We start from the raw sequence: 20,766 nt of genomic DNA on the forward strand, positions 1-20,766 counted from the left end.
CTGAGATTGGAATGTAATTTTTTAAGTTGTTGGGGTCAGCGGAGGCTTTCTTTAGGACCTCTGACGTCTGCCTGTTTCCAACTGTACAGGAAGGTTGCTCCTCCTCATCAACATGGTCACTGAGCTGCTATTTACTCGAGTCTGCACTAACATTGAAAAGATGTAAAGAAAACAGGCAACACATTAAGTTAAAGAAAGGAAGTAACTAGGGTGTTTTGCACCGCTTAACTGTAGAAATACCTTCATTTTTAATTATATCTTGCAGCGAAAGTGTAAAAGTATGGTAAAGTCTGTTTAAAATTCAAAAAGCGTATTTCATTCACAAGCAGAACTGTTTCACCTTACTACATCAGATTATATCCGGGCATTAAGAAGTTTTTTTTCTTAAAGTGATATTTTTCAAACAGGAATTTAGAAACATTATTTCTTCATCCCACTCTAACAACAATGCCAACAGAGAACTAAGAGGCAAGTCGGTTATTATGTGCTCTCTTTGGGTGCCATGGGTTTCTATTATACATGAACAGCATTATGATTTATTAAATCAAACACAGGAGATGGTTTTGTACAGCGCACATCCTCAAGAGGTGTATTTCAAGGTCCTCCTATATGATAATGAAGAAAAAGACTGGAAAGTGAAATAAAACAATTGACTAGGGTCACTCTGTTTGGTTAAGTGGAAGAGACGAGATTATTCCCAAGATTCTGATTTCACATTGTGCAGGTAAAACACTAGGGGCCAGATGTAGGTAGAATTGATTTACCGATTCTTAATTACCGAATTTTACCGATTCGGTAATTAAGAATCGGTAAATCAGAGGGGTGGAGATGTAGGTATTCCAGATGTGCTGGAATACCAAATCGGAACAATTCGGTATTTACCGATTCGGTAAATACCGAATCGGTAATGCCCATTCATTCCTATGGGCTTTGAAGCCCATAGGATTGAATGGGCATTACCGATTCGGTATTTACCGATTCGGTAAATACCGAATCGGTAATGCCCTTTCATTCCTATGGGCTTTGAAGCCCATAGGAATGAATGGGCATTACCGATTCGGTATTTACCGAATCGGTAAATACCCATTTTCACAAGGGTGCAGGGGGTGTCACTTTGACACCCTCTGGCCCCCCCAAAACAGGCTCGGGTGCCATGTGGCAGGCATACATGCCCTAAGGGCAGGTCTGCCTGTCATATGGCATAGGTGTGCATGCACACATGTGCATGCACACCGGAATCGGTATTTTACCATCAAATTGGATTTGATGGTAAAATACCGATTCGGTAAGGCTTGTGGGACTCAGAAGAGTCCCACTTACATCTCAGATTTACCGAATCGGTAAAAATACCGATTCGGTATTTTACAGAATCGGTAAATTTACCGAATCGGTAAATTTACCGATTCTGTAAAATAATGCCCCTATATACCATTTCTGAAATACCGGTCGGTAACGGCCGAAAATACCGATTTTCGGCCGTTACCGACCGACCTACATCTGGCCCTAGATGTATATGCCTCGCTCCCCCTACACCCACCTCAGGGCCAACCCTCGCCCGTCAACCTGCTGGCATCAATGCGTCCCTCGGTTACATCACAGCCCAAACTGTGTGGCCCCTGGGAAAATGTTTGCAAGTACCCATGCTTTAATCCATCGAGCAGCTTCACATGTAATCAATGGTCAAAGAAAACAAACAGAACGTATGGAACGCAAACTGATAAGCTGGAAGCATGTAGATGCTAGTTTCATAATTGCATTAAAAATGGTATATTCCTAAAGTGTGTTGCTTTATGATCTGTACTTAAATCATCGCTTTCCACGTGCCATCGATGGGATAGCGCTCTATATTTACACAAATGCAGAATAAGGCGAGAGAGACATCGTGCTTGCATTGCGCATTATCATATTTACGTTCCTCTCAGGAGGTGGCTTAACACGTGTGACGATGTATTACGCCGCTACACCTGATCGTAAAACACGTTAAGATTCATAAGCAGAGCACTCCCCAAACCATTTATTATACAACTTCCTAATGCGTTTTCCATGCAAAGTACGTTCTAATTGGAAGGCGCGAAAACCTGGAAAGCCTGAAACGACGTGAGTGACTGTGAGCAACGATTTCTCGATGAATCATTAGGGACATTTGCCGTGGCAGAATGTGCGCAGTATAAATCTCTGGCGAAGCGCAGCCTGGTGTATTAGCCGGCGCGAGCCCCGGGGAGCGCGTGTCCTGCCACTTTGTTTCTACGCGTCCTCCTGCATCTCTAAGTCGCCGGCTCACATCTCCCGGGATCCTGTGAGAGGGGGGCTTTGTGTGTGAGAGCCCGTGTCATGGGGCTGCGAGAGAGCGCGCTTTAGCAGCCGGGCAGTGTTATGGGAGCCGCTTTCCTGTGCTAAGCTGGTGTACTTGTTTCAGGTCTGACCTCATCATCCTGTCAGTATGGGTTCCCACCTACACAGCAGCGGCTTAGCCTCGGCGTGAGGGACTCACGGCGCACTAGCCAGGGAAGCGAGGCTTCAGCACCGGAGAGAGACCAGGAGCCCAAGTGACAGTAACAGAGGCACTATTTCCTCCCAGAGACCACTCTCCGCTGTCGCCTTCTTTCTTCCTCATGCAAAGATGTCTGTGTCTGGGAAGAAAGAGTTTGATGTGAAGCAGATCCTGAGGCTGCGCTGGAGGTGGTTCAGCCACCCCTCTCAGGGCTCCGCCGGCACCGGAGGCTGCCTGCAGCAGGAAGGATATGAGCACAGAGGCACTCCGGTTCATAGCCGGCTGAAAAGCCATTCGCGGGACAGGAATGGACTGAAGAAAAACAATAGCCCCGTCCACAATATACTGGCACCGGTGCCAGGGCCCACCCCTGTGCACCACCGGGCCGTGCCGTCGTGGCCCCCGCAGAACCTCATAGAGCACATCCAGGCCAGCGAGGAGACCCCGAAGAGCAGCGCCGAGGAGCCGCCCGACAAGGAGGCGCTAGACAAAAGCAAGCCGGACTCGCAGCTCATCACAGATGCGAATCCAGATGTGTCTGCTGAGAGGTAGGAGGCGTGCGAGGCTCCGCCGAGAAAGATGTACTGCAAAGCTCGCCGCCAAATAAATCCGCTTTCTGTCGCGGCCCCCATCGATTGCGCTTTATATACATAAAACAGAGTGCAGCGCAATCAATTCTCTTGTAGGAAACACAGATTACTGGCCATAAAACTCCTTCATCTAGCACACTGTCCAGAAAGATAGGACATTTGTGTATATTTGTATTGTCTACTATTCTTTCTATGTTTAAAGCGTTGCATGCCTCTAGTCGACTCACCTGCTTCACAGCACTTCACTCCTCCAAGGGAGAGAGCGAAGAAAGGGACGAAGTAAAACATGCAATGAAATCCTTTACGTTACAGTGTCGTTCACGTAAAACCGCATTGTATATTTTAGCATTTGTTTATTGGTATTTGGTATATTATTAATAAAGTGCTGGGTGATTCTATGTGACTTCTTCCGAGTACTTGAATAAAGAAGGGGAATCCCACAGGCAGGGGTTTTAGATAAAACATACCATGGAGGCCTTTTAAGATTCTGAAATTTTCAGATAGAAAAGTATTATTCATTTATTTATATTTATACAGACTATCTCCAGGAGCATAAAGTAAAATGAGACACCACGCAGAATGTGAAGAGGGACCCCCGAGTTTCCCTTATCTCACAAATATTCATTGGCCTTGGTGGGCGAAATGCCGCACCTGTGAAGGATTTGGGGACCCTTGAAGGGTTATCCCCCCTCACGCCGCAGAGGTCTATATTACGCCCCAGCATTTCTCTATGGAGCTTCTTGTGTTCAGGTGATACACATAAGAGAGTAACTCGAGAGGGAGAGCTTCAATTGGAGAGGACACATGCTGCGCTAATATTACCACAGCATATTTCGCATCATTCTAGATCACCTGTTAAAAGTGCTAGAACCAACACCCCATCACCTGACCCTAATAGAAACCCTCAGTCATGTTTCACTTCGATTTTCCAATTCAGACTTTATTGGGCAACGTACTTTATGAAACAAGTTATTTTATGGGGTTTTTTCTCCCCCAAATGGCTCAAAGCTGTCAACATCCTCCCCTGTCCCTTAGCCAGCCACAGTGTGCTGTTCCACCCCGGTTGAAGTTTTCCTCTAACAAGCTGTGACAGCCCGGCTGCAGTTAGCTAGTCACAGCGAAGCTCCTGGAGGCTGCTGTCACTGTGCAGCAAGCGCACTCTAACACCCGCCCCTCCACCCATCAACCAGCATCAATCCCTAGCACGGCATTGTTCTTTTTCTTAAATGTTTATATCCTGTCACCAGAGCGCGAAAGGGAAAGATGGACGGCCCCGTGCCGCGCGCAGGAGCTGGCGTTGGGATCGCGCGCTTGGCGACTCTCTTATGGGCTGCAATTAACCTTGGAACTGCGAAATGGAGCGTCCTGGCTGGACTTTAAGCACGGGTGACCCCGCAGTTGGTCCGCTGCATCGGAGGCTCGTGATCATGTCTGCAGCGCAGACAGGGAGAGGCTGTTCCGGGAGAGGACCCCTTAATGTATGGAGATTAGAGAAGCCAGATATATAACTTACATATTAATTAAACACGGCACGCGACAAGTAGTTACAGTGATTCGACCCTGGGAGACACCGCACAGTAGTAGGTGTAATTGGGCGCACATGTTAGTCATGCATCTGCTCCCAGGTGTACACACGGAGCTCAGGTGCCTACAGAAATAATGGTGCATTTAATGTTTACATTCCTTATACTGGTGTTAGGATTTTCCGAGCGCAAAACAATGTCCCGCTTGAATCCCATGTCCATGAGGGTCTCACGGGCATACCCTCGTCTGAGAAGGAGGGGGTGTCCTGGACCGCGTGGGCCCATTCTTATGTTCTTCCAATCACAGTGGAACTACATATCTGCATAACATTTTTGGCCAACTACAACATATACAGTCAAATAATGAATATATAAAGACGTACACATTAACTTCTGAAGTCCAACCTGAAACAACAAAAAAAAAAATGAAGGCGCAGAGCCGTCGGACAAGAAGTTTTTCTTTGGCATTAACTGAAAACGTGCGCGATATTCAAGAGGTGTCACAAACCCATCCGAGTAATGAAAACATAATGACGTTCATTTTAGAGTAAGTCTGATCCTGGGAGCACGGCAGAGCTGGGGCACGGGCCGCCGCTCGTGGGGTGTGAAGCGTAAAATGAAGCGGCCGCACGAGCGCCCGGGCTGTCATTAGTGCAGCCAGCACCGCTGATGAATGTAATTAAGGGAGCTGCTGTGCGCTCGGCCTTGAAGCTGTTGCTTCGCCTGCACGTGCTCCCCCGCCCCCTCTCCGAAACCAGGTGGTGCTGCGCGTCGTCTGCAGGTCTGAGGTGGAGGCGCAGCCGCTGCACATTCACATCCGGGTGGCACGAGATGCCACCGCACAACCGCCCTCTAATTGTGTGTCATTAAAAATATCCGCAGCCAGATGTGGTTAGGAAGCCTCAGTTTACCTCGAAAAGTCACGATGTGTGAATTTGTAACTGATAAAGTATGCAGCAGAAAAATAGCGTGCCGAGTGATGGGTCCCTGAGTTCCACAAAAGACATCACACAGGCAAGATGCCACACACCGAGGAAATATTTGTGATAATCTCACAAAACCAAGTAAATCGCGTACTTCAAAGAGTTTTCCCAGCTGTGGCTGAATTTCGGATTTTCAAACTGAATTTTGCAGGTTAATTTCAGCGGTACCTCTGAAAAACAGGGGCCCTGAACGGTCCCAGAAACAAGGCTTGATATACGCACATTTTGCTGTTGTGTTGTCAGCGGTGTATAGGTGCACAACAAAGTGACCACATGCCCACCTCTGCTTATGCAATGACATCAGAAAGTCCCAATGCACCACTGGCCTCTACAGTACTTCTGCAGCAGTACTGCAGTGCTCCGAGACAGCTCAATACCTGCATTTACACGAGGCTAATAGTTTGCATGACCTCAAAGAACGATTGGAAGCCGTTATTGGCATTTCTTAACCTTTCCCTAAATTTGTGGTAGTTTGCGGTGGTTATAAATAATCACACACCGGAAGTTCTTGTCAGACCATGGCCAAGATGTTCCGAGGCCTCTGCTCCCATCCATCTAAGCCCATCTCTTACCATTATGGCACTAACAGGAAGTACGCTGTCAGATAGGTCACGTGCTCTCCTCCTCGTGCATCCTGCCTGCCTATAAAATGTCTCATCGGCAGTGAGGGTATTCACAATCTGCCCCTCGCAGACCAACCAGGAGGGAATCTCCGTGTACAAGATAGATTTTGGCCGACGTTTAACCATTTCAAGTTCTAGTTATCAATGACTGTTATTTGTGTAAACTGGGCATTAGGCCATAAGCTCCTCTTTCTTTACTTGCCACATTCCTCTGTCACTTTTTTGCCTTGATTCTTTGTGGACCTGCACGTCTGTTTGTAGCATTGGGTCACTGCCTTGCTGCTTGTTCCGGATTACCAAATAGCCAAAGTAAGCACCGGCCTGTGGGCCCCACACCTCTTAGGGGCCCATGACAATGGAGCAAAATATAACTTCAAGTACCTAAACCAAAGACATCAACTCCACAGAACAGTTTGCCTCTTCAGATCTCATTTTCTGGCAGCTGGCAGTTTGTAAAAAAAACAATCCGATGCATTGGTTATTAGGAGACCATTTTGGGGGGGGGGGGCGAAATTTCAACTGCCTAGGCATAGCTGGCTGTCGGTAACAAGTGCATGCCTACAGATTACTTTTCTGTCTCTCTTGGTTAGACCTCGAAAGAGGATTCACTGTAGTTGAAGCCCGCCCCTGCATGGCTGTAGCTTACTTTCTCACTCATCAACAGGACTCTGTGATCTATTAGGATGCTGGCCTTTAGCCTTCCCCCACCCGTCCTGGAATGATCCCATTAAAGGACATTCACACTGGCTGCCTGTAAACTGTCTGTGCTGGGGGCTATCACACTGTTGTTTCTGGGTGGATCCTTTGGCCCAGATTTACTAAAAAGTCCCTGGGGACAGAGAAGCATAAAAGTCTGCAGCGCTTAGTTGTGCAAATTCGAGAAAATTGCACTGCACCAAACTTACAGAGCTTTGCATGCCGATGATGTAATTGGCCAGTTCGCACAACAGGTCTTCTAGTACACCACAATGATTTGCATCATCTCTGTGTAGTCAAGGCAGTTGTTTCGTGTGAGATTTGTATTTGAGGTACACCTTTTCCACTATAACCTTCTATGTACAGATAATCACCAAAGGGTAAGCCATGTAAAATGTGTAATTTCACTGAAATCACGTTACGCTTGAGAAAATCACACAGTTTTCCACTTGTTGATTTGTTTTAGCCATGTTTCATTTGTGCTAGGATTTCATGCAATGCCAAGTCATGCTAGTTAAGTGGATTTAGATCTTGTAATCTAGTTGTTAGTAATTATTGCACTCCTTTCAGTCACAGCTTTGTTGCTCAGGACACGTATTGTGAGACCTTATGGCTAAGTTTCTCTCTTGTTTGCCCCACTGAAAACAACTGGCATGAATGCCTGTGTTTGGTGCATGCCATGGGCTGCTCTTTGGTGCCTTGTGGATGGGTTCTGCAGAGACAATTCAAGTAGGTACAACCCAAAATTAATATACAATGCAAGAGTCTTTCCCCTCACTCCTTTTCCTGCTATTACACATCTTTGTACCGTGGCATGAAATAGGATAAGAGCACAGATGTGGGCACTCTGCATAACTCCAACAGCTTTACACTGCATTTCAACACTCTTTCAAACACTTTTCCATGGCCTTATGTGCTAAATAATCACTAATGCGCTTCAAGACCTTGTGAAGGATACATAGTTCTAAATAAATGCAATTACATTACAATTGCAAATTTCACTTCCTATGGATGTTCCCTGTCACTCCTAGGTGAACTCCTAGTAATTTCCATGATTGCTTATACAATACCCATTGACTTGGGTAATTCCTGGGAATTCTCCCTCCGACAGACCAGTTCCTAGTTATACTCCCCTGCACACACTACAGCAGGTTGTATGATACATATTTGACATGAGTTGCTGCTCTGCCACTACTGGGTAGACGTCCACCAAAGCCCTGGTTTTGGAAATGATATCAAATCATGGCCCTAAGATGGAATGATGTGTCCATGTGCATTAAAACAATGATTTGAAAGGTACAGCAAAAAAAAACTAACAACAAAAATGAATCATATTAGATTACACAAATATAAGATACAAATGTAACATAAATTTGCAAACAATCAAAAGGATTAGGATTGGGGTAAAAAAAAATGTGGTCAAAGAGACGTTTAGGATCATATTTAGGTTATGCTTTAGAATAGGGCCTGAGTTAACAGTACAGTGTATAAACTAGTGTCACAGTAGGCAAAGGTTTAGGATTGGGATAAAGTTAAGCATGAGGTAAAATATTGGCTTTGGTTATCTTCAAGGGTTTGGTTATGGTTAGGGTTAGAGGAAGGGGTGGTTTAAGGAAAAATGTTACTGTTAAGGTTGGACAATGGATTTGTGTTAGGATCGGGATAAGGATTATGGATGGGACAAGGGTAGGATGAAGGTTAAATTAAGGAATTGGTTAGCAGTTAGGGGTATGGTAAGAAAATTACATGTCTATGAACAATTCATTAATGTAGTGCTAAATCTCTGATTTTGCTTGTGTATATTTTGTATTTTTGTAAATATGCATGCCACAACAGTTTCACTACTTTTTTGTCAGTTATATTGTAATATATTTTTTGTGTACAACTTCAATATATGTGAATTAATTCTGGAATGTACTTTTCTTATCTCCTGTGAGGAATTTCACATGCATTTGTCTTGGTTACTATTGGAGCTAAAAAGAATACAAGGTTTAATACCCCAATTAGGGTCTTTGTTGCTTTACGTTACTGGTCAACTTCTTTATACGACCAGGATTATATCCAGCTTAATCGACTTCACAGAGGTGGCACATTGATATATGTCGCTCAACTTTATTAAGGTAATACATAACAGAGTTTAAAAGCCTTTGAATTTTGTAAGCAGTTTGAGATGGTAAAAAATTGCAGAGAGGGCAAGCCCATAAAATCTTTACAGATTAATGTTTGCTTGTCAGCACCAATAAGAATATGCAGCTCTTTAAAAACCATGCACACAAAACTGTAAGTTAAATGCACTTTTCATTCATCTGATGCCTTTCTATGAAGAACTCTGTCAGGCAAGATAGAAACCACAATCAGCCCTAGCCAATTTGTAATGCAAGCCTCATATTGTAACAAGAAAGCATAGGGAGTCTGACCCTCTGCAGCAGTGTTTGGAGTGGGGTCTTTGCATAATCAGCACATCCTCAGTGCAAATCCTCCATCTTCCGGGCCTAGTGGTTAGCTCACAATTCCAGTAACTCATCAATTAAGACATAAATACTTCTCATTATATTGAAAAAAGTCTCAATCCATTTATTGATGAACAAAAATGCATGGTGCAAATCGCAATAAGTGATAAGGTGCTGCCTGTCATGTTTTGGCCCTTAGTCTGGCGTTTGTCAAAGGAAACGTTCAGTCAGCATTTTTGGTGCATGGGTAGAGGATGTGTCCACTTTATCAAAGGCAGCTAAGGGAGCTCAGAGCAAGTGCATGCTTGTTCTAGCAAATTATCTCACATTGTGACTAGGGTTTTTGCATTTGAGGTGGTACAGACTAGAATGAATTTAGGATTTTGTGAAAATATACACGATCCTAGAACTGGGCAGTGAATACTTCTTTCAGGATTGCAACGTTCAAATAGAACCCTTTAATAAGGTAGTTGCTGGTGGGATCTGTTTAGTCAAGTGAGTTTTTCACGAGGTGCGGAAGATGAGTGAATTCCTTCAATGGGGCAACCCATTGCAATAGAAATCACTATATGAACCTTGCCACTGGGTCAGATAGGTCATCTGCTAGGGCTGTGCAAATGAACAACAATACTTCTAAACACTTGGTGTAGGGTGCCTGACAAATTACTTTACACTATCAACATAAAAACAAACATACAATTAGCAATTTATGTAATTCAGCGAACCAAAATGGATGCCATACCAATAATCACATCACTGCAATTATACTTGAATGCAGATTAATCAAGTTATTTAGCAGATCAGAAAAATGTTTAGCAACGTCTCGAAAGGAAATTGGAGTTTTACACTACACATACATAGTCACATATGCTGCAGCAAGATCAAAATCTAAATGTAAACAAAAACAATAATTCACTTGCTAAAACTGTAATAAACTTAACCAGAACAATATTGAATACGGATTGCAAATTGATTTTGCGTTATCGTTCTGTTTAAATAACCAGGAAGGGAATACATATATTTCACTGCTTTTCAAACCTAAAATAATTGGACTATAAAGAAGGTAGTGTCATTTGTCTCTGTTTCTTTGCATGTAGACTGCAAAGGTGAAAAATGCATTTACTCCTTATTCCTAAGTGCACACATATTTATGCATTGTTCACTGGTGCAAAATCTCGTTACTTTAGTCCCAATTTTCTGAAGTTGTGGACATGGTGGAAAATATGTTTTGTAGTATTTTTGCCCCTGTGTAAGAATCAGGTTTGATTGTGAACAATCACCAATTTGTGCATGACCTCAATGACATCATAATTCAACTTGGCTTCAGAAAAAATACAAAAAAGTAACCAAATTATTAGAATCTTACATTAAAATGAACCACATGACACAGTGTTTCAGTGTGCTTCCTAATTGCTATGATAATTATTGTATATAATGCGCCCTAAGTTAAAGAGAGATCACAATTTGGAATTTAAAACGGGTTAAAAACAAATGCGAACATGCTTGAAAAAAGGAAATAGCACATAAAAAATATCTCAAAACTTTTCTTGCCTCTAAGAATTCAGGTTAGGTTGATGACAAAGAATTCTAACACACACCTGTATATGTATCAACCGGTGTTTTACTACTGTCAATACCGAGCAGCAGTACTTTTTTAACGTGAAAGGGAGAGTGCCTGCACTTTTCAGCACTGAAGCAACATATTAAATCGGAGAGTATATGCACTGATTCTACACCCATCATTCTGTCTTCTCATTCCAAACACGTCTAGATGTCTGACCTGAACGCCCATTGGTGCTGGTGCAGAAAATGCACCTATGACATATAATTTAAATGTCCTATCTGGGATCCAGAGTATGTTTACACCACCCACGTATATGACGAAACAAATGTCTGCGAAGAGCACCACTGTACCCTTGAAAAGTACCTTTGGCATATAGAAAAACCTGTTTTTTATATATTAAAATGTCACTCCAAAAGGGCACCTTGTAAACTGACAGAGGAGGTTGCTCATATATAAAAACTGGGCACATTACATATTGAGGTTGGTGTTAGTGTGCTTTCAGAGTGGAGCAAAACCTATAGGCCATTTTATTGTGAATACTTTGTTGTGGTTTTTCCCCTGAACAGGTCATGTTCCGCAATGCTGGGGGAAAATGCTAGAAAATACTCCAAAGTTATTTTTTACTCAGTGTTCAAAATCTGAATTAATGGTCAAATCAGAGTTTTGAAAAAAGAAGTGGAAATGTTGCTTTCAAGAAGTATACTATGTGCGGCCTAAGCCAAAAGTGGCTTAAACCAGTCTCTGGCACACAGCCGCCCCTGTGCTGGAATACAGATTTTTGGATTGTAGAGTTAAAGATCCTGCCATAGATGGAATAATTGCCTACCTCTTAGACCAGAAAGAGCAGATGGGAGCTAATTGGTTACTCTTTAGTAGATATTTATTAACTGGAAGTGGACAGGAAAAGTGGACAGAACAAAGGGCAGCTATAGTACTACCCCTTTTTACTCAGAAATGCCAGGTAAGGTTTTGGGATGGGAATGTCTCCTGTATGATGTACAGTCATGTCCTCTGCACTGTGTGCATGAACTGCATGCACCCATGACACTGAATTTTGATTTTTGATTATCCCACACAGTAATCCCACATGCATGCATTCACCTAGTCTGGTCTTTGACGACTATATGTTCTGGACAATGACCAAGTATACACTCTCATAGTGATAGAGGGATACAATCTCTGTTGTAAATTTCATGCTTGGGGCATGATGGTAGAAGAATAGCATGTTAGGTGAAGTATAGTAAGTCATGAATGCACACATACAGGCCCATTCTTTTAAAGTTCTGGTGCTCACGATAAACTCAGAAATCTGAACACAACATCCAATGCTTGGTACATGTTTGCTATGATTGATAGTGTGTCATGCACAAGTGATGTGGGCCTGGGGGTTCCATTTTGGAAGATCACAGCCTGGACCAGTGTACAAGATAGATGGAGGAGAAGTTGCTTTCCCCAGACAACATATATGTATTGCTGGCATCTGCTAGATGGGATGGGGTAACATCAGATGCTATAAAGAGGGAAGAGGAGGCAGATTTTCCTTAGAAGTGCCAGGGTACTTTCCTGTAATATTGGGCTGTAAATGACTAACTGCAGCTGTGGTTAGGTAAACAGCATGGGGTACAGGGTGAGGTCTGCATTGTCTATTCATTGTTAAAGGAGTTGTCCAAACGGGTCACAGGGATTTCCCCTACAGGAGACCTGGCTAGACAGATACCTGGTCCCTAGAAACCTAACCTAGACTAGACTAGACTGACGAGGAGGAACTTTTTTAGCACTTTCAACAAGGTGGGACTCAGGGCCTGATTTAGAGTTTAGCAGATGGGATAGTCTATCACAAACATGATAGATAGCCTGCGGTTGGTCCTCTGTATTACAAGTGCCTTAAGAATATTGAACTTATAACCCAGTGGACAGGATATCTGTCACATTTGTGATCGAGTCTCTCATCCACCAAAGTCTAAACCAGGCCCTTAGTCATTTTTTCTACCTCTTGAATGAACAAAGTGCTAAGGCTTGACCCTGGGTGTACCACCGAAGGCGGGCATGAAAACCAGGTTCATCCCACTTGGAGTTTTTCGCTATGCCGAAAACTGGATCAGCTGGATCTTGTGGTGAAAATATCCAGGCTTGTGGAGCTCTGCCCAGCTGCAGCTTCCAGCCTGCCCCCACTGAAGAATTATGACTTTAAAAAGTCACTAAGTCTAAAGGTAAATCCTTAGAACAGCAAATCCATCTGACCCATGGAGCGACCTCAGTGGCTACAAAACCCAGATTTGTCCTGCTCTATGTGTTTGGCATGAAAACCAATAGCTTCGACTGGTACTCCATGATGGCTTACTTAACTACATTTGACCATTACCTACCAATGCTTTGATTTTGAGTTCCATTTCAGAGACTAAAGCTAAAGATAAAAATATTGACCAGGGCAAGCTGCTTGTAATATCCAACATCAATTCCATTGCCATCAGCCTGAAATCACGCCTATGTGGTGGTCAACAATGAACATTAACTTGCCTTGTGCGTACGTTCTTTGGTAGTTTCTGCCGTAAAACTTTGAAAAATCATATTTTCGTTTCTTCCTAACCTATTTCAGCGATCTTGGTGTGTTTTCCCTCATTAACGTTTTACCTATCTTTCTAAATTGGTTGAGGAATGTTTTTGTTTTGTATTCTTTTCTTTACAGTTGCTTATACTTCTTGAATTTAACACCGTTTTCACTTGGAAACTGCCTGCTGCTTGTGCCACTGCTAACGAAGTCTAAGAATAGATTATCTTAGAAATGTATTTTGACCTAACTTGAGTGTTTTTTTTAAAGTTGGTAGAGGTACCCACTAGCAAATTAATAAAGCATCCCTAACACTTGTTTTTACCATTTATCTTTTACTATCCTTCTGCCTCACACTCTTGATAATGAACCTGGGATCCACAATGTCACTACAATTTAGAATTTCTGCACCTTCTTGTAACCATTCAGCCCTGCTAGCCCATTCTAACCTGAACAATGGCAACATTCAGCTGGTCTTTTACAGACAAAGGACATATATGGTGCTTTCCCTCGTGTTTTTTCCAGTGGTTCTGTGTTCTCTTATCTGATACAAACGATAGAGCTTGGAAGTAGACTTCAGACAGCTACTAAGGGACAACGTCATTTAACCAGAAAAGACTTTAGTTCAGTTTTTCTATTTGCAGGATTGATAATGTATGAAATATTTTCACAGTTAATAAGGAAGACAGGTTGGCTATACAGTTTCCTGAATTCCATTTTTGGTGCTCCCCTATGAATCACTTCTTTTACAATATGTTCTGCTCTTAAATCTACTACAAATGAGATGGGAGAAATATGCAAAGCTTTTCTAACGCATCCCATCGTTCTGTAACTATGTAAATCTCTGCTTCACAAAGGGCCTTAAGTTCTTTTTTGTCTGTCCTCCTGATTGTAGAGGTGTGAGATGAGCTATCTGTGTGAACCAGCAACTCTTCCCCAAAGCATCCAACCTCATGTACCTCATATTGCTGCCCACCAAACATGCCCACTCTTGCAATATCTAGACCCGCACATGCAGCTCGGCCACCTCAACTCAACATACTGCCTTAATCCTCCGATCCTTTATTACGATGCATTTCCTCTCCCTCCTGTCTGCCCACTATCTCTCTTTTAGCTCATTTTCCTCCTTTCAACTCTCCTGCTCAGATTTTATCCTCTCCATAGACTTCCTCTTCAACTGAGTGCTGCCTTTTCTCTCCTGTCTCTACTGTAAATCCTGCATTGCAAACGTGATCTGCAACGTAAGCAATACATTCATTCATGCACTGAAGTCCGTCCCTTTGATACTCCCATATTAGGGTCTTCAAGTTCAAGTCTGCCAATGCCTCTCAACCCTGTAATCCAGCCCTTCACTAGAAGACTGGGCCCTCGCAATCAGCTCTGCGCCTTAATCCTGAGCTGGAACCACCCCTTCAGCCAGGTCTAGTAAACCCCTGTTTTTTCTGATTAAGCCAGCTGTTTGAGACATGGAATTTAATTTAATTTTCGAATCAGGCAAAGAAATATATATATATATATATATATATATATATATATATATATATAACTCTCACCTGGCAAATACATATTGCCAGAGCACCTGGGCCCTGGACAGACTACTTCATTCTAAAAGTATTTTCTTTCGATTCCTAGGGGGACCAGTATTGGCCTGAAGTTAAAGTCTCTTAAATATATTTGGTTATTTTGAGAACCGTCACAGTGCCACTTTTATGTGCGCCCTGATGTTTCAACATGGTGATTAGGAATGCTTTACAAAAACCCCAAACTAAATTAATAAAAAAAAATACAGTTGGAAACTGTTAGACTTGGCATCTTTGGTGTGGTTTTCCCAGACTTTTTGCTTCTACCTCTTGTATTTTTGATGCAGTGCTGGATTTCGTTTTTGCTGGCTTAGATGCTTTGGGCACTTTGCCACTGCTGATCAGTGTCAAAGTGCAAGTGCTCCCTGTGTACATTATGATTACAATTGGTTATCCCTAATTGGCATATTTGATTTTCTGGCAAGTCCCTAGTAAAGTGCACTGAAGTGTACGAGGCCCTGTAAATCAAATGCTACTAGTGGACCTGCAGCACTGATTGTGCCACCCATATGAGTAGCCCTGTAAAAGCATCTCAGACCTGCCACTGCAGTGTCTGTGCGCTGTTTACTAAACTGCCATGTCGACTTGGCAAGCACACCCACTTTCCAGGCCCTAACCTTCCCTTTTCTTATATGTAAGGCACCCCTATGATAAACCCAAGGTACCTCCTGGGCAAGGTTGCAGTGTATGTGAAAGGTAGGACATGTACTGGTATGTGTGACATGTGCTGATTGTGAAATCCTGCCAATTTAGTTTTTTAGTATTGAAAGGTTATCTTGCCTCATAGAATAGAATGGGAAATGCTTTGTGACATCTCACAAGTGTAAGTTCCCATTGGAACAAGATAGAGAACTAAAGTTTAGTTTAGCCCCTACATGTAACACTAGCAACTCTCACACAGTGGACCAGCTACCCCCAATTTCTGAGGAGGAATTTCTTGCCTTACTAAAAAAGGTGGGCTCTGGCTCACCTACGGACTGCTGCCCCCTCCCATATTCTACGTGAGGTTTTTACTGTTTGTCCCAAACCCCCCCTGGCACTTCTTATCCCTCTGGCTTGGCCAGGTCCCTGATTCCTTCAAAACAGCCGAAGTGATACCCATTTTAAAGAAACCTACTGCGGACCCCTCTCTTATGAGCAATTTCCGTCCCAGCACCCTGCTCCCCTGCCTCAGTAAAGTACTTGAGACCTATGTCACCAACTTCTTGAGCTTATTCATTGAACGCACCCAGTTTCTCGACCCTCGTCAGGCTGGGTTCAGACCGGCCCATTCGACTGAGTCAGTCATCTTGTCAGTGATGGAGGAGTTGAGGAGAGGAGCGGACCTTGGGATCAGCCAGCCCTTGGTGCTTCTGGATTTGTCGGCGGCCTTCGACGCGGTCGACCATGATATTTTGGTCGACCGTGTCGGCGATGCCGGCGTCCGGGGGCCGGCTCTGGGCTGGATTCGCTCTTTTCTGAGCAACCGTCATCAGGCTGTGCGTCTTTCCAACTTCTCAGCGGATGAGCTCAAGCTGTCATGTGGCGTCCCCCAGGGCTCCTCCCTTTCCCCCCTTCTTTTCAATCTATACCTGACTCCCCTTATTCAGGCTCTGCGGGGGTGCAATGTCACTGCATTCAACTACGCTGATTACATCCAGCTGGTCTTCGATATTGACTCCTGCGAACAATCTATTTATAATTTCCAGTCTACCTTATGTCTCATCAGTAATTGGATGGAAGACAACCACCTAAAGCTTAACCCCGACAAGACCGAGTTGGTCTTGTTCGGAGGTACTTCCAATCCCTGGAACTCTAATTTTTGGCCTTCTGGCCTTGGTTCCCCTCCTTGCCCTGTCAATTCAGTAAAAAGCTTAGGAGTTATCATTAGTAAGGACCTCTCCATGAAGCCTCAAATTAGTGCCGTGGTATCTTCCTGTTTTTTTCATCTCCGGAAAATCCGGAAGATCTCTCGATTTTTAACCACGGAGGCCCTGACCCTGGCTTTGCTGGCCCTGGTAGTCTCTAGAATTCATTACGCCAACTCCCTCTATGTTGGCATCCCGGCGTACCAGCTGAATCGTCTTCAGCTGGTGCAAAATCAGGCCGCAAGACTAGTCTTCCATCAACCTAGACACTCCCATGTTCGTCCCCTACTCAAATCCCTTCACTGGCTTCCAGTGGCCAAACGCAGCGTATTCAAACTTGGCTGTCTGATTTTTAAAGCCCTGGCCGGCCTTGGTCCTGTTTTTATATCTTCTCTTCTCCATTGTTACTCTCCCTTGCGTCATCTCCGCTCTTCTCACTTGGCCCTTCTCACCATCCCCACATTCAACCGAAAAAAACACGGTGGTCTAAGATTTTCATTTCTTGCCCCGTCTCGGTGGAATGCACTTCCCCGGAGCTGTGACTCACTCCCTCTTATCCCCACTTTAGATCCCTTCTGAAAACTTTACTGTTTCGTCAAGCCCATGCATAAGCATTTCCTTTTCTGATCCTTATTAAATCCATTATACTGTCTTAAAATGTTGTCCACTCTGTGCTCACAGCGCCATGAAACCGCTTGGTGTAAGTGCGCTATAAAAGTACTTTTAACATAACATAACATAACATAACATAACGTAAGTTCCCATTGGAACAAGATAGAGAACTAAAGTTTAGCCTCTCTGAACTCAGAATTTAATATCACATCTTCTAGTAAATACATTTTTTTAATTGAATGTTGAAAATGCCACTTTTAGAAAGTAAAAAGAACATTTGATTGACAGAATTCAGAACAATGTCATACATTCACCCCAGTACAGAGATCTGGGCCTAAATCCATAGTTGTTTTGCTCCTCATGCCATTCCAGTTTGAACCCAGCCATATGCAAATCAGGCTTGACCCTGCGCCCAATTAGAACAGTCCAGTCCGAATTGCCATGCCAGGTCCTCCCTGGACTGGAAACATGCATTCTAGGACCGGTTTTGGTCACTAGATTTTCACTTGAGGCCAATTTAGAGTCCAGCCCTTTTAACAAGGAAATTATCCTGTTAACAGCTTCTCGACCCTTCGAAACTACTATTGCCATCATCCATGAGCCTTTCTGACTGCCAGTACTCCTCTCCATTATAGGAGCCCTATGTGAGTATCCTTCTTCCTTTTCACTCCCACACGGTGCACACCACACTATCTGACAGTCATCTCCAGGTGCCCCTTCATTGCTAGGACCTGATGGGACCCCACATTGGTAAGTGGGTCAAAACGTCGTAGACTATTTGAAGCAAACCATTTCTCAGCTACTATTATTATAATACTAGGCTGCATACACATATCATGTATTGATTTAATGGTCGTCTTTGTACATTTTGAAGAAAACTTGTTTTTATGTCACAAATCGTCACAATCTTGAAAGATAGGTTTTACAATCACTTGGGACACCTTGCACTGGATTTAAAATAATGTGATTACATTATATAAACAACATATTTTCATACAAAATTCGATTCGTGTTATGTGCCTTTTCGCTTTCAGACATCTCTTTGCCTTCAATTATTGTGATTGTGCAATTATATATTAAGTATCACTTGTTGATTAAATTAAGCTAGAACATGCCAACATTTATTTTTATTTTGTTTTTTAATGTTTGAAACATGAAAACCATATATTCTGCAGCATCAGGATGGTGATCTCTGCTTAGATGGGTCTCCATTGCTGGTCAAGGATATTTTATCATATTTGCACTGCATTGGAAGCCCTCTTTACATGGACCAACACAACTGCAGGCTAGTCAAATAAATTGCTGCAGTAATCATGCAGAAGAAAAAGGGGGCAGAGCTATACCCTCTTCCCCAGACACTTTTTCTTTTTTGGTTATGGAATGAAATCTAGTAAACAGACATGGCTGACAATAGTCAAAGCTAAACAGGAAAAGCAAATGCTACATGTGAACAAGTAGGCTCCAATAAGATGTAACTCAAACTCAGTAGAATATATAAGCTTCACAGAAAGAGGCTAAACTTAGAAGTCTACTTTTAGAAGTCTGGGGGCATCCTTGGGGACCTTAAAGGAAGCCTTTCAGTGAGAGATGAATTGCAGATCTGTTTCCCGCTGGAAACTTGGGAAAGCACTTTCTGAAATATTACAGATGAATCACCGAACAAAAAAAAGAAGCAATAGATGCTGAAAATAGAAGCAACCATAATTAAAAAAATTGCTCCAACCCGCTTCACTGCAAGTACATTAAAGATTCTAAAAGCATACTCAATAAAAATGTATGTTTGGAATATTCAATATCCAATTAGTGTTCTATGAGAAATTGTCAGTTTTTGCATGGTCAATGGCATTTTTTTTGTTGCTGAATTCTAATGCTGGTTTTGAAGCTTTGCACACTGAGGCATTGCTATTCAGTGGCCAGTGCACATGGTCTGATCCCTAAAACATGTAGAAATTGACTAATACATGACTGACATCCTAAACTTTTCCGTAAGGCCATAGTATATGTTGCTGAAATATAGTCAAAGCATGAAAAGTTAAATGCCACCTCTGGTTGCAGCACTTGTGTGCCATCCACTAGTCTGACAAGTTAATTATGGCTACAAGCCTCTCATTAAAGACTGATTGCTGCATTGCCAAACCTGCAGCTGCAGCTCAACCTGTTAAAATAGCCCTTTTGAGTGCATAAAAAGCTCTTCTATAAAACTAGTAAGTCACCCCTAAGTGAGTGTGGTGAGTGGACAGTGGCAGTGTCCCTGCTGCTTGTACGGCGTGAGCACTAGCTGTGGTGCGGTTTTAAAGCTGAGTTAATAGCTTTTTAAAACCTGATTTTAAGAGCGATATTGAGCTCATTCATTAGCGAAGGACAGTGGGAGGAGAGCGATCCGGCTCCCTCGTGTGCTGTGTTATTATACTGCGGGCACGGCAGTATTGCCGAGGTCTTGGGCAGCTAGCCTGTTTGTGGAAGGTTAACTGGGGGCAGTGTTCACGGCTAAAGTCTCCTACCTGACGGCAGTGGCTGCAACATCACGCAGGAGGGCTGGGCTTGTTTTCTTCCTTTCCGCCCCTTTCTGACGTCGGTGACCAGCACCGTTCGCGCAGAGGGCGTGGAAGGTCCAAGACAAACCCCTGGTCAAATGGGGAGCATGGTAAGATGGAGTAGAGATCAACTCTTGGCTCTACGTAGTAACACCCCTAACGTGTGCCTGCATAGCATGAGAGTGGAGGTGGACGTGGACTGCAGGCATTGCAGGTTTTGCTGCAAGACGAGAAGTAAGGGGAAACAGGAGCACACTAGCCTAATCTGTGGGTTGCTGAATGTGAGATCTTTGCGCAAACATAGATTGGATGTTTACGACTTGCTCACGGAGAAGCATTTCGACCTTCTGTTCCTCACAGAGACATGGTTGGATGGGGACTCCGCCTCAGATGTAGTTGAGGCCCTACCAGAAGATTAGGCAAGATAGGCTATTGGGCAGAGGTGGGGGCATAGCCATTGTATTTAAACAGCCGCTATGCTGCCAAATGGAGCGAGCGCCAACCTCTGATAGTGAGGCAGGTGCTTTCACCAATAATGTGAACGGTGGCAATACAGTGAAGGGCTTCCTGATTTACCGGCCACCTGGTCCCTATACTAGGTTCATGGACAGTCTGGTAGAGGGCAGTACTGAGGCCGCGCTACGTAGAGATAAGTTCCTCGTGCTAGGGGATCTTAACATCCATCTTGAAGATCCCCTGGACAGAGGGGCAGTGGATCTCTGTCA

At 43.5% G+C, this 20,766-nt stretch overlaps 1 protein-coding gene across 1 annotated transcript in view; it reads left to right on the forward strand.

Moving 5' to 3' along the window:
• Nucleotides 1-2,195: 2,195 nt before the first annotated feature.
• KLHL4 (kelch like family member 4) overlaps nucleotides 2,196-20,766 on the forward strand; it is an 804,052-nt gene continuing 785,481 nt past the window's right edge. Inside the window, exon 1 of the mRNA XM_078688422.1 lies at nucleotides 2,196-3,039. Within this exon, the coding sequence (XP_078544548.1) occupies nucleotides 2,621-3,039 (419 nt within the window). The 5' untranslated portion in view covers nucleotides 2,196-2,620. The remainder of the gene's footprint in view (nucleotides 3,040-20,766) is intronic.

The sequence above is a fragment of the Lissotriton helveticus genome, chromosome 4_1, assembly GCF_964261635.1.
Source record: "Lissotriton helveticus chromosome 4_1, aLisHel1.1, whole genome shotgun sequence".
NCBI lineage: Eukaryota > Metazoa > Chordata > Amphibia > Caudata > Salamandridae > Lissotriton > Lissotriton helveticus.